This window comes from Chrysemys picta, chromosome 11 (assembly GCF_011386835.1).
Source record: "Chrysemys picta bellii isolate R12L10 chromosome 11, ASM1138683v2, whole genome shotgun sequence".
In the NCBI taxonomy this organism is placed as follows: Eukaryota; Metazoa; Chordata; order Testudines; family Emydidae; genus Chrysemys; species Chrysemys picta.
In genome coordinates, this window is record NC_088801.1 from 38,364,178 (window position 1) to 38,378,416 (window position 14,239).

The 14,239-nt window shown below is 39.6% G+C and overlaps 1 protein-coding gene across 11 annotated transcripts in view; it reads left to right on the plus strand.

Annotated features, from left to right (window-relative positions):
* UBR3 (ubiquitin protein ligase E3 component n-recognin 3) overlaps positions 1-14,239 on the plus strand; it is a 211,124-nt gene that overhangs the window by 168,799 nt on the left and 28,086 nt on the right. For 9 of the 11 annotated variants that reach the window (XM_065560735.1, XM_065560736.1, XM_065560739.1 and 6 more), the window contains 2 exons: positions 3,019-3,124; positions 11,388-11,488. In XM_065560735.1, coding sequence (XP_065416807.1) covers positions 3,019-3,124; positions 11,388-11,488 — 207 coding nt within the window. Of the gene's footprint in view, positions 1-3,018; positions 3,125-11,387; positions 11,489-12,151; positions 12,952-14,239 lie in introns of those variants that run through there. The other 2 variants (XM_065560743.1, XM_065560744.1) reach the window with 1 other exon arrangement.

Genomic DNA, 14,239 nt, shown 5'->3' on the forward strand with positions numbered 1-14,239 from the left:
CTTAGACTGAATATCCTACATCGTATTTATATAGAACAGAAGTAGGTAGTAAGATTAATGTCTCCTAGATCCATCACAAACAAACTAAGATTTTGTGTTTCATAAAGCTTTTGGTAACAAAAATTTTTCTGTTCAAATTAATACTACAATACAACACGTACTAATTTCACAAACATATAGCCAGAACATACAAATAATAAACCCTCTAGTGCTAGATTTTGATGCTTGACCAATTCATTTTATGTTAAATGTAAGCTTCGAAAATAGTCAATATGGGAACAAAGAGTTAATTACTCTGAGCACATTTGTGCCTCGTTGCTCCTTTCTGTTTGAAGCAAGGAGCAGTTTAGTGTAAATTATCATGTTTTCTATTTTTTTTCCTTGGAGAAGGGAGGAAACCAATAGTTTTGTGGAGTTCATTTAAATAAAAAGAAATTAGTATAATTTTCTGAAAGATCAGTATATTCTCAGGGTGTTGAGACATCTGTCAACAAAACATTTTGTTATAATTTCTTGCTAGGAGAAATGAGGATTTATTTTATCCTCATTGACTGATTTTATTCAGAAAGCAGGTGACAGCAATCAGTTCCAGTGTCATCTACATCTTCAATTATTTTACAAACCCCGGGAACTAATTACAGCCCTCAGGCTCCGGCAGAGTCAGCTGACTGTAGCATAAGACTTTTTTGGCCACCAAATACCTCTGAGTAATTGTCTATTTGTGGAAAATAAATTAATAGCTACTATTTTTATTTAAATATGGAGACCTGTAGATATGTGTGCAGGTGGAATGAGTACGTGATGGGGGTTGCAGAAAGAGAAGGAAAGGAGAGACATTAAACATGAAGCAAGAGAAAGAAGTAAAAGATTTGAGGAGAAAATGGGAGAGAGGATTGAGCAAAAAGGAAAAATTGAAGGGAAGTAGAGGAAGAGAGAGTGAAAATAAGAAGGAACCATTATTTAACTTTACAGAAAAATTAGAGGGGGGCAGACACTGAAACAGACACAGCAGAAGACACCAATATAGTGTAAGTTGAAAGAAAATATGTGGTGAAGAAAGGGAAAAGGAAAAACTGAGCCAAATTATGGGAAACCTAGAAGGTTCATTTTTTAAAAATAGGACTTTCATATCAAAACATTACAGTAGAATAGCATATACATTTTCACTAGGGATGTAACTGTACAATAAACATACAAGGAGTAATTGAAAGCGCTTCCCGGGGTCTCAAAACCTGCAAAATGTAAAAAATTAGGGACCACTCTGAAGATGGTGCCTGCACTGATTGTGACTGCCAGCCTAAGTTACATAACAAAGAGGAAATCTGAAAAAAGAGCAGATGTATGTAGTCCAAGTGAATAGTTATCCGTAATTCATGAATATATTAGTTTGTTTCTATGGACCAATTGTACAATTCGCATCTATGTGGCAATAATCACATTTAATATATGATTCTGTAATAACTTACGTTAATAGTATAATCTCGCCTTTTATTCAAAAGGATTTAAAAAGTATTTTGAAAATAATCATATATATATCCAGGGCCCTTGACATACAGCCACATGTGGGTTGGAGGGTGATGACAAACTGCACAACGCATTGCAGAAAGGATATGTGGGCAAAATAGTGTTCTTAAGAAAAATACCATGCTATCTGTAATGTCAATGCAGAGTAGGCAGAAACTTTGTTTTTAAAGTCTTATCCAAAAGATGACTGCATAATAAACTTGTGGCACTAAAAGTTTCTACCCCCAAAAGATGAAGGGCTGGAATCTGAACCTTTGATTCCAGCAACTTTAGGAATTTTAAATCTTAGACATATGGAACACAAGAAGAGTACTTCAGATACGAGACAAACAAGTGAGAGCACGGTGTCACTGTTTTGAATTGGGGCTATATCTATGCAACTCGTAAATTCTGATTGATATTGTGAAGTTGTATTATAAAAATCTTGTGTGTCACGAGTAACCGCCAGCAACAACGCACAATAAGGGTAACATTACTGCAACCCCCCCTACAATATCCTTGAGACCCCCCCCCCATTCCATGACACCCTTTAGAGTTGGGACCCGCACAGTTACAACACCGTGGGACCCGCACAGTTACAACACTGTGAAATTTCAGATTTAAATATCTGAAACCCCCGTGACATTTACGATTTTTAAAATCCTATGACGGTGAAATTGACCAAAATGAACCGTGAATTCGGTAGGGCCCTAATTATACCCCATGAATAGTTAGTTCTGTTGATAAATATAAGGGCAGAGCAGTGAGCGCTCTGGCTGTGGGCTCCTACTGTACGCCAGGCTCCAGCTGCTGGTCCTGGCCAGGCTGGTGAGGGATGGGACTTCCTCTTCCCCTGCAGAAGCCGCTCCTGGGGCTGGGTAAGACCCACCTCCAGGAACCTCCCCCGACAGCAGGAAGCTTTGCGGCCGCTAGCTGGGAGCCCAGCTCTGAAGGCAGCATCACTGCCAGCAGCGGTGCAGAAATAAGGGTGTCGTGGTATTGCCACCTTTACTTCTGTGCTGCTGCTGGCTGCGGCACTGCCTTCAGAGCTGGGCGGCCAACCAGCATATGCCACTCTCCAGCCATCCAGCTCTGAAGGCAGCACAAAAGTAAAGGTGGCAATACCATGACTCCCTACAATAACCTTGCGACCCCCTCCCCCACAACCTTGTTTTGGATTGGGACCCCCAGTTTGAGAAATGCTGGTCTCCCCTATTAAATCTGTATAGTATAGGATAAAAGTACACAAAAGACCAGATTTCACAAGGGAGACCAGGTGACGCGTTTTTCACAGTCATAAATTTGGTATGGCCCTAGGTATAATCCCTGGGTTTCGAAGCATAGGGGAAGTTATGAGAGAGAGGATCTTGTAGACCTGTCATTAGAGCATCATTTATAACATTCTAAAAGATATCAGGTTTTGTAGAAGGCTTAGGAAATAAATGGTGGTAAACTGATATAAAATAGTTTAGATATATTTAACAAAATTATCTTTTTTCCCCCCCACCAATTCAGATCAGCTGTTCCATGTTTTGGCCATGCACATGCGGCTTTACAGCATTGACTCTGCGTATAACCCATGGAGAAAACTAACACAGCTAATGCAGGATAGGAATTCACAGTAAGTATTTTAAAATACCCAACATCAGTATAGTTCTGTGGACAAAATGAGTTTCAACTTTCTGAAGCTAAAAATCTTTACTTGTCAACAATCTGAATTGCCAAGCATGTAAGATACAAAACTTAATGTCTAACACACAGTGTATTTCTTTGCGGAGAAAAATTTTCAAATCTGTTTTATACAAAATATTAGAGATTCATATTTGTGATTTAAAGTAATACTGTTAAGCCAAGTAGGCCCAACATTAAGGATGGTAGGAAATTGGGCTTGTAATTTTCTGTACATTTTGATCTTTTAACTTATATAGCCAGGGACAATGGAAGCAACTCTTTTTGTCACACTTTGTTAAGATTCCATTTACAAATGATTTATAAAGAGTTATAATAATAATAATTAATAAATGGAGATATCCTATCTCCTAGAACTGGAAGGGACCTTGAAAGGTCATCAAGTCCAGCCCCCTGCCTTCACTAGCAGGACCAAATACTGATTTTTGCCCCAGATCCCCAAGTGGCCCCCTCAAGGATTGAACTCACAACCCTGGGTTTAGCAGGCCAATGCTCAAACCACTGAGCTATCCCTCCCTCACATTAAATGATTAATAGATGTTATACTATTTATGTCAGTAACATTCTTATATGTCAAAATGGTTATAGGCTAGAATGTGTCATAGTTTATTATAAGCAGTTTATTGATCTGTTGGACTTTATAACAATTGATTAACCATATATTAAAACATCTATAAATCACTTATTAGCCCTTTTGAAACTATTTCTAAATGGAATTTTGATATAAAATGTGATCCCTTTTTCTTTGAGGTACTTTATCCTAATTTCTCTTTTATTCTTTCATACTTCCTTCCTTCACATTGGTCTTGTGGTTATCCTCATGAGAGTGCCTGAATCCAATAGTAAAAGTTGTCTGAATATTTATTTAAAAGAAAAATATATAATTAAATTAATGGAAAATCCCCAGATACCTAGCAATAAACACCATGCATTGTGGGACAGTATGGGGGAAAGCATGGAGGTTGTGTGTGTGCGAAGATGACAAATAACCAAATGGTGGAGGAGGTGGAGAGGAAATCATTCAGTTAGAGACAAGCAGGAAGGGGAAAGAGTCGCAAATGATCCTGGTCTGAATTAAGAGAGTTTGTTGTTCTTTTGGGCACACTGCAAGACCTACTTTTTCTCCCTGGCTTTTGGGAGGGTAGAGGTGTGAAAAACTGAGCAATAGGGAGATCTGTGAGAAGACCAAGAAAAAAATCTATGCTAAAATATTGTTCTTTATTAGAACAATTAAGGCAATCTGTTCAATTATGTGTATTATATTCAAGGACATCCGGAGCTTTGAATTGATGCTCTTTTTTGTGTGGCAGTAAAATCTGGATATCTCCTCTTTGTGGAGACTCATCTTTCTGCTTTTCCTCAATCTCTCTGCCTTGTCGCCTCTTTTTAATGAGAGGGGATATGAAAGGTCTGCTACCACCACTACTGAGAGTGGTGGGAAAGGCTAGGTTCTCCCTCCTTTGAAACCACATTGTTTCTTGATCCCCTCTAAGGGAGCAGCTAGTATTACCAGAATGATGCTGAGTCCCTCCATCTCTGCACACCGAGCACTGTCCTCATAGATGAGCTGCTCCCCTGTGGCCATATTGGATATGTCTACACAGCTTGCAGCATGAGCCTTGAAGCCCAGGTCGACAGTCTTGGGTTTACGGAGCCTGTGCTAGTGCACTAAAAATAGCTGTGTAGATGTTGCTGCTTGGGCTCTGAAGCCTAGTGAAGGGGTTGGGCTTCAAAGCCCGAGCTGCAACATAAAAGTGCTGTTTACACGGCTATTTTTAATGTGGTAGCATGAGCCTAAGTCTTTCAACCTGGGCTTGGAGGCATGCTGCCACTGGCTCTGTCAGCATGCCCATTGACAGTTCTGCAGTCTGAGTGCTTCTCCCCTCTCCCTATTGCTAAAGATTGGTCTAAGAGCTTCCAGTAAATTGAGGACTGGTGGATGAATGGCTACTGGGCCTTCAAAACTGATCTTGGATGACTGTGGCAGGGGCTGTTAGAATTTATGATATTTAGGAAAAATCACTGTAATGACCAGGCCTGCTTCTAGTTAAGTATTTGCTGCCTTTTCGCTTGGATGTGGACCTGGTTACAGTAAAACACACCTGGGTGTGATATCAGGATTGGATTAGTGCAACGTGCTCTGCATGAAGAACACTTGAAAGTTACCTTTCTAAAGTTTTCTCCATATATTATGATTTCCATACTGATCTCTACAAGCCGTCATTGGTCAGCCAGGGATAGCCTATTTCCCCGTGAAAGGCATTTTGGGTACTGCCTGTGCATAATTTCATAATATTAAAGTTTAACAATGGGAATCACAAACGAAGGATTACCTATGTCTGTGGAGGGTATTAGGGGAGAAGAGGGAGATTTGGCTGTGAGTGGCTACTGAGATTTTTTTTTTTTTTCTATTTGAGCTTTTGAATCAGTTGAAAGATTTCATATCTATGTGATGTAGCAAACAAGTCCCATGGAACCTGTACAGGTTTACACAGAGTCTGTTTATGGAACTTAGAGCCCTTAGTGATTATGGAGCTATGGGCCACACTAGATACTGTGCTCAAAAACCTCTGAGATAAGTAGTTACAGATGCAGCTGGTGGTATAATAGGTTTCTTACTTCTGAAACTGATGTTTCTTGGTTTTCTAAATATTTACTGTAATTAGTGCTGACAGGTTCAGGTTTTCCAAGTGTTCTTGTACCCATTCTTTATCTATAAAAGCCATACAAGAGGAACTCTGCCTTGATTACTCCATTATACTACATGTGTAGAATTCCAGGTATTGGTTTTAACCTATAAAGCCCTAAGTGGTTCAGGACCTGTTTATCCGAGGAAGAGCCTTTCTCATCATGCCATATTACCACAGTTCAGATCAGCAGAGGAACTCAAGCTGGAGCTCCCTCAGTAGAAATGAGAGGGAGCTGCTGGCTGGGCATTCTGTTAAGGTTCCTCAGTTTTGCGCTGTTACCTGCCTTAGTCCTTCGGAGCTCAGATTGGTAACCTATTGAGCACACTGCAAAGCCCATCTTTTTTCTTCTCTACAGCTGTTGAGGAAAGGGTGGCAAAGGAGGATATAGTTGCAGCCAGTCTTTTTGCATTATTTTGTGATTTTAATTTGTAGAGTAAGCACCAGAGCACAGTTTGAGCTCCTGTAATTACACTTTTGGAATTTGAAGAAATAAATAAAATCTTGGAGTGAACTATGACATATTGAGCATGTGTGATTTGAAGCTGCTTCAAAATTCACAGGATCTTTTTAAAGTGCATCTTTTTCAGATACAGTTGTAAGAACTCAGCATAATGAGAAGCTGATTTACTACAACTCTTGCCAATAACCTGCAGAAGGTTAGAAGGTTGTTGGAGAAATATCAGTGCAGGCTTAGGAAATGGATTGTACTCTGTCATTTTGAGTCTAACTAAGCATTTTAGTAATTTAAATCATCATCTTTCCCAGGTCAGGACTCTCCCAGTAGGAGAATATCTGTCAATAAAAGAAAAAGATCCAAATAGCTTCACTTGCTTATTCTGATTGCAAACAGCATAATGACAAAGTCCCAACAGCTAAACAACTTTTGACTGAACATCACTAACGTGTTCACTTGTGCTACCTCTAATCTTCAGACAAAAACCAACACTAGCAAAACCAGTTCTGTGTCAGAAGAGTACTGTTCATCCAGGTTCTTTGTTTTGTAAAAAAACAAAACTTCCTAGTAACATTCTGGATTTGTTCTATCTCATTTTTAGTTTAAATTAACATTTTAATTGAAAACAGTTTTCGTAAGGAGATTAGTTGCATAACTATATCCTTTTATAACAGGTTTTTTCATTTTTAGCTTTGTAAATAATCTACAAAACACAAGCAACATTGCATTGTATTTTTGCAGCTCTTATATAATGTTAATAACTTTCTCTATATAAATACAAATTTAGACTTAAAATCTCCTGACTCTAGATCTCACACTTTAAGCTTGGTTTTCCTCTACACAACTGACACTAATTTGTATATCAGGCTGGAGATTTTATGCCAAATGTATAGGAAAATTAAATCAAAATAATACTTCTACTTAAAAAAAAAAAAAAAAAAGTCAGTTTGCTAACAGCCCCAGTCTATGCCAAGATCTGCCTCCATAATTGGTGAGGGATCTGGGTACCTGAGAGATTGCTTCCATTCTTGGGTGATGCCTCATTGAGTGCTTGAATGAAAAGTCAAAGTATGGCTCACAGAGCCCCCCACATTCTCCACCTACTAGATGAGGGGGGGAGGGAAGGGAGCTTGGGGCTTCTGCCTTGCAGCAGGGCGGTGAGGTAGGGGCTTCTGCCCAGCAGGGTGGAGGGGATCGGGGCTTCAGTTCCACCTGCCAGGGGCATATCTGCCAGGGCTTGGGGCTTCAGCAGGAGCAGGGCTGAAGTCCCCGAGCCCCAGCAGGCGCACCCTGATTCTCGAACTTCTGAAGATAGTCGTATGCGGCTCAGAGGGTCAGTAAGTTTGGCCACCCCTGATATATAAGCACTCAGGATGGAACTGTCCATAAAAAGTTGTGAAGTTCCCCTATACGCTAGGTGCACCCAGGCACAGTTCTCTTAACAACTGCAAGTTAAAGTGCTCTTTGCCTGGATGGGCAGTCAAACCTTTTCTGCTCGTTTCTTGTGTGTTGCAGAGAAGCTGCACAAAAGGAAGATTATGGTCAAGCCACCTTTTGACACCATATGGTGCTAAATGAGCAGCTTTGCATTTACCAGGAGTAAAGCTCAGGGGCTGAGGGAGGAAGAGGGAATGTTTTAAGCAGACAGTCCATGAGAGACAGAGACCAAAAGACAGTGACAGTGGTACATTAGTTGAGGTTTCTGCAAGCGGCAGTTGCCTATGTACAGTCTGTGACCCCACCTCTGTTCAGGGAAACAAGAGTTATGAACATTTTTTAAATAAATCGTATTAGAAAATACATTGACACTGCATCACCAATTTCTCATCAAATGAAAAACTGACCTGCTGCAAAAGCCCACAAACATTAGCAGCAAAAGGGCAACAACATAAAGCTATATTATGTCCTATGTGGTGCCCAATACAAAGAGTAGAATTTAGAAGTGGTGTAGGCTTGTCCTTGTTGATGAAGCTTCTGTACTTGGCCACTCTTCTTCCCTTCCGTCAGATTGCCCCTGACAATGCAAACAGAGCCTTGGTTCAGCCTTCACACCTTATTTATTGAAAACCCTAATGTTTATAGCTTGTGTGTCATTCTCTTCTCTCCCTTGGGGACCAATATTTCTAGGGCTTTGTTCCCTGATGAGATCACCCATAGACTGGCTTTGTTTCCCCTTTCCTTCATCATCACAGAACAGGCCAAATGGAGTAAACCAGAGATTAAGAGGTGCTTTGCACTCGAGGAGACTCTCTCAGGAGCTACAGAAGGGTAAAGTGGAGCATTTCCACAATTGCTCCCGGTCCCAGCCCATGGACTTTTGTTCTGCCAGAGAAATGTAGCCCAGTTGTCTTGGACTAGAGGGAGAAGTCAGTCCCAGAAAGGAAATCCAGTAACAAATTTTCCATTTATGGACATATCAGAAGGTGCCTCGTTGTACTGTATCGTATAGATTCTTTTCAAAATGGATGCATGGATTCATTTTACAGTACCTTGCTTCAGCACCATGAGAAGTTATATTAACTAGCTTTTCATTAGCTGCTACTGTGGTACAATCTGTTGGAAAGTCAGACTTATCAGGCTTTCTCATATGCATAGAGGATTAGCAGGATGGATAAGTTCCATACTCTAAACAGAGTTTATAAATGCAGTTTCAGTGTCATAATGAAGAAGTTGCTTAGGCTGTTAACGAATGACAGAGCGCTTTTTAAGTGCTTAATGTGCTGCAGTTATTGACGTAGACTGAAGCAGCTTATCGAAAACCTTGACATTTCATATAGCTTTACTTCTCCAATTCATATGGAATGAATAAATTAGGCAAGCATTTCACTTGTTCTTGCATTTAAAAAGTGAGTCTTCCATACTTTTTTTGTGATGTTGCCAGTCATCACTGCATACTATATAAATTGGAATCTTATCTAATTTATCATGTCAAAATTGGCATTTGACCTAATTGTCTGTTGCTGTGAAATGGCTTTAACTCTGATACCTTCTGAAGGAAAGAACTTTTCAAATATGAACATGACCAACTCGAGTTAAGAGTTCTTTTTCTTTCTTTCTCTCTTTTTTTAATGAATTTAAAATTCTGGAAAAAAAATTAAGGTGAGAAATGTATTAAAATGACTTGTTTATAATTTAGGGCACCAGCCTAATGAAACTTTTATAAATCTATCTCACAAAAAGCAAAATAAAACTAATCATGGGTAAAATTTTCAACAGTGCCTAAGTGATTTAGGAGCCTACATCCCTATGTTTCAATGAGATTTAAGCTCCTAATTGCCTGTGTCATTTCTGAAAATGGGACTAGGTCAGGGTTTCTCAAACAGGGGTCGCCGCTTGTGTAGGGAAAGCCTCTGGCGGGCCAGGACGGTTTGTTTACCTGCCCCCTCTGCAGGTCCGGCCGACCGCGGCTCACCCTGTCCCGTGCCCCAACTCCCTGCCCCCTCCCACACCCAAACTCTGCTGCTGGTGGTGGGGGGTGGGGAGAAGAGGCGCTGAGCCAGATAGGAAGTCTGCTGGCTCCACCAACCCTCCCCCCCGTCCCCCAGCAGCAGCGGGGGTCCTGGGCCATGCGCCGCCTTCCGCCTCCCCCTCTACCACCAGCAGAGGTCCTGGGCTGCTGCCAGCCTACCCCCCAGCACCCGCAGCACCCCCAGGCAGCAGGCCCCCCCCCCCAAGTTTTAGTCACAGGTATTTTTAGTTTACTGCCCGTGACCTGTCCATGACTTTTACTAAAAATACCTGTGACTAAAACGTAGCCTTACTTATAAGTAGATAACTGATAAAATTGTATTGTTGAATGAAACTGATTAATCAAACAGGAAATCTGTAGTATCTTTTTCTGTGGTTGCTCTCTCTATCTAGCCATATGAATTTTTTCATAAAACTTATGGTTCATAATAAAATGTTGCAGGATTGAGACCCTAAAAATCGGGCAGAAATCTAGCTGACTTTTTTCCTTTACCCTAACATTTGTAGGCTTGGCAGAATTCAATTTTTATTTTTATTATAATTCTGATGGATATGTGTATTTGTTAAACATTTATGTTTATTTCTTAATGTTTATTTTAAGTATGTTTTATTTTTATCAATTTAAGTATTTATAGCTGTGCAAAATTTTGGATTTAAGCATTTCTTTAATCAATTTAAATTTTCACAGTTGCAGGAAATTATGGCAGGAGTCAGACAATATGGGAATCAGACAATAGTTATTCATTGACAGTAGACATTGAGATTCAAAATGTTAAAGCTGTATAACCATTACAACACAAATTGTCAATATCCCATGTCAAAGTATATAAAGTAAATATCCTTACATCAAACTCTAATAAGTTCTCAAGCAGCATTTTTCTTACTTTGCCTATCTGTAAATTTTGATTATTGTTGATGTAAATATTTTTGTTGGTTTTTGTGTGTGTATAGTGAAATCAACATTTACCGATAAAAATCTAAGCCTTCCAAGCCTAAACATATGGCAGTACAGTTCTTATTCCATCTCATGAAGGAAAGGAAAGTCTTAAATAGGATCTCAGTGTTTTTCGGTGGAATTCATCCTGTGGGACAGAATGTTAATCTTGAATACTGTAATGATGTGTGTGTGTGCGTGCATGTGTGTGTGAATCTATATGTATATGTGCTAAACCTTTTGAGGAGGAACACCCTAAATTGCCTGCCAGAATTTTAAGGTTTTTTATAAATTGTTTTTGTGAATGACTGGGAGTTTGTGGATCATGAGCATTTAGGGAGACACATTGAATGTCGCAGGTGCGTTGTATCTTTAGGTCTTGAGAAACGTTTTTTACAGACAGTTTTAAAAGCTTAAAACTACTAGTAACAATAGTCAGATGCTCAAATTGTGATTTGTCATAAATACCATAGACTAAAATGTGATCTTAAAACTATAGTTTCATTAGTATTATCAGATATTAGAATTCCAAATGCTTGCGATCATGTAATATTGCAATGACAAACATTTAAAATTAAAATGCAAAGTACAATGTAAAAATGAAAGATGGATTATAGTGTCAAAAGTGATTATTTTAATAATTTTTCAGGATGAGCAGTGAAGAATTACCAGAGGTTCCAGTACTTTACAGAGATGTCTCATCCCTTTTGCTCATCCAGATTTTAACCATGCCACAACCATTGTGCAAAGGTATGCTACAAAAATGCATATATTTAAATGATTGTAAACATAACTGTGTGCATTCGTGGTCGTTTTAAAAACACAGCAAGTCAGAGCTTGTCTGCTGTGTTTTCTGAAATAGTGACTCTGCCTTATCTACAGAAGGTGGCATTAAACAGAAATTTTTGTTGTGGTTTGACAGGCTTATCTGTGTCCCCTGTCTTCTCTCACCTTATCAGTCAACCAGTACAACAAAGACCCAAAGCCTGAGAAAAACTATTAAGTTCTTTTACTGGGAAAAAAAAAGTGTCCTTTGTGTGACCTTCATCTCTTTTCTCTAGAGGGGCAGCTCAATATTTCAAGTTGAACTGAGTGCCTAAGGGTGAAAGATAGTAATTTATTTTGAGTTTGAGTTCAAATTGCAGCAATCATGTTTAATAGGAGGTCACATACAAAGATGTTAATTGCAGTAACGCAGCAGCTATAATGGAGTCAGCATATAGTATAACTTGGTATAAATTCTAAATAGACACTCATGAACTGAAGTCTTAATTACCAAAATTCAAGATATTTGAAATATATCTATATTTGTAAAAAGGACAGTTGACCATGGCGTATTTTGTGAGTAGTCAATGTACGGCCCTAAACAAGACGACTTAGCTTTTGATTTCACAATTCTTTATTTTTACTTAGGATACAATCTGCGGAGGTACTTAGGTGCCTAACTCCCACTTCTAGGCACCGCTGCAATCCACAGTACTTCCACTCATCTGGTGACTAACCCTGTAGGCTTCTCAGCTTACTTGTGCAGTAAAAGCTCCCTACGCGCTTGTGACTTGGCCCCTAAGAATGTGCACTGCGGCCTCACTCTAGGCGCCTGGGTGCCTATCTCCTCCCCGACGCCCACAGTGATTTATACACCAGGGGAAGGTAGGCATTTGGGTGCCAAAGGATATGTCTATTCTGCTGTTTAAGCTCAGGGTTAGTAGAAGTCGAGTTAAAAGACCTTGGGTTTGTTAACATAGGACTATAGCAGCTACACTCATTTGTAACCCTTGGTTAGGAATTGTTGAACCCTGGGTCCCAGCCTGGAGCTCCAGCATCTACACTGCATATGATGGCCTGAGTCCAACCATCCATTCCCAGATTTCCTAGTATCCTCCCCAAATGTGACTGCTCTAGCCCTCTCTTCGTGTGCAGTGGGGGAAAACTTGACTGTCCAGAGGACAAAGAAGGTCAGAAGGATTGCGAGATACTTTTGGCAGACTCCCGTAGCATGAGTCCACTGAGTCTCTGTCTACATTGCAAAGCAATAGGACTTGAACCTGGGTCCCGGCTTGACTCAAGCTCTGCCCCTCCATCTCTCACTCTCCAAACACAGAGATGGGAGCTCGGTGAAATGTGTTATTATTTGTACATGCAATAATAGTGATATTTAACTCTTATGTAATGTGTATGTAATTCACAAAGTAAAGTATCATGATCACCCTTTTACTTATGGTGAAATTGAGACCGAGAGAGGTAAAGTGACTTGCCAAAGGTCACACAGCAGGTCAGTGGTAGAGCTGAGACTAGAACCCACATCTCACCATGCTACTTCCCAAGCTTTCTCCAACTTCTCGGTTTGATTCCAGAGCACAGCAATTGTGGCAGAACTGGACATGAGGATTCTGAGGCAAAGAGGATGCATGGGATGTGGTCTTATACTTACCTATTCCTAGAATGCTCTTCCAACTTTATACTAAAGTATTTTATAGAAAAAATGGTATTGCAATATGATGCTAAACCTAGTGCCAGGGGGCTCTGAGTCATAAGAACAAACAGAAAATCTGTGTTTAGAATATATGGAGGGTTTTTTTCCTCTTCATTTTTTGAGAGAGACCATTTTATACTGGCATTGGATTCTGCATCATATTACAATACCCTTTCTTTGGAGTGCAGACAATTTTAAAGTCATAAAATATTTGTACATTTGATTATGGTCCCTATGATAAACTACAGTTACCTTATTCTTCAAGTATTTAATGTGTCAGTTCATCTTTTTTGCTTCAAATCCATTTTTGGGATCTAATCATATCTACATAGTATTCTTTGAGAACATTAGCACTTAAGAAGCAGGACCGAAACTTTATATATTGCCCTTCAAGTATAGTTCTGGGAATTGCATTAGCTACCTTATTAACTGTTGTACCATCTTGGTATCTTTTTCATTCCTACATTGATTAAGGCAAAATAATACCATTATAACTGTTCAGTCTCTTCATTCAGAGAGTGAAAATTGATCTGAACCCATTGTAAAGAAAGAACACAAATTAAGTCTTTTATTACAGAGAAGTTTAATGGTAGAGGTCAGAATATTTAAAGGCTCTAGTCACGTCAATTTATTAAGAGAGGACTAAAAGAGTACACATTGTACGTGTAGAGTGCACCTGCTGTATAGTGTGACCTGCAAAATAGTCACTGTGTTCATTTGCTGAAACAATTTATGGATTTTAAAAACCTAAACACTCTAAGATGGGCAGAGTTGATGTGTGCTTGACATGCTTGGCATTGTAATTAAGTGAAATTCTCTTCATATGTGTAGGGTACTGTGAATTCATCTTGAATGAACTGTCTATTCATTCGTGCAGTGCACAGAATAGACAGTTCTCGGGGAGTGAATCAGGGTTGTGTAGCAAATGCGGCTGTTGTCTATAGAAGCCCTGACACATTTGTTGCAGAAGTAGGTAGTTATGTAATGTATGTGGCAGGAGACTGCAGAAACAGAAAGGGTGGTCTTGT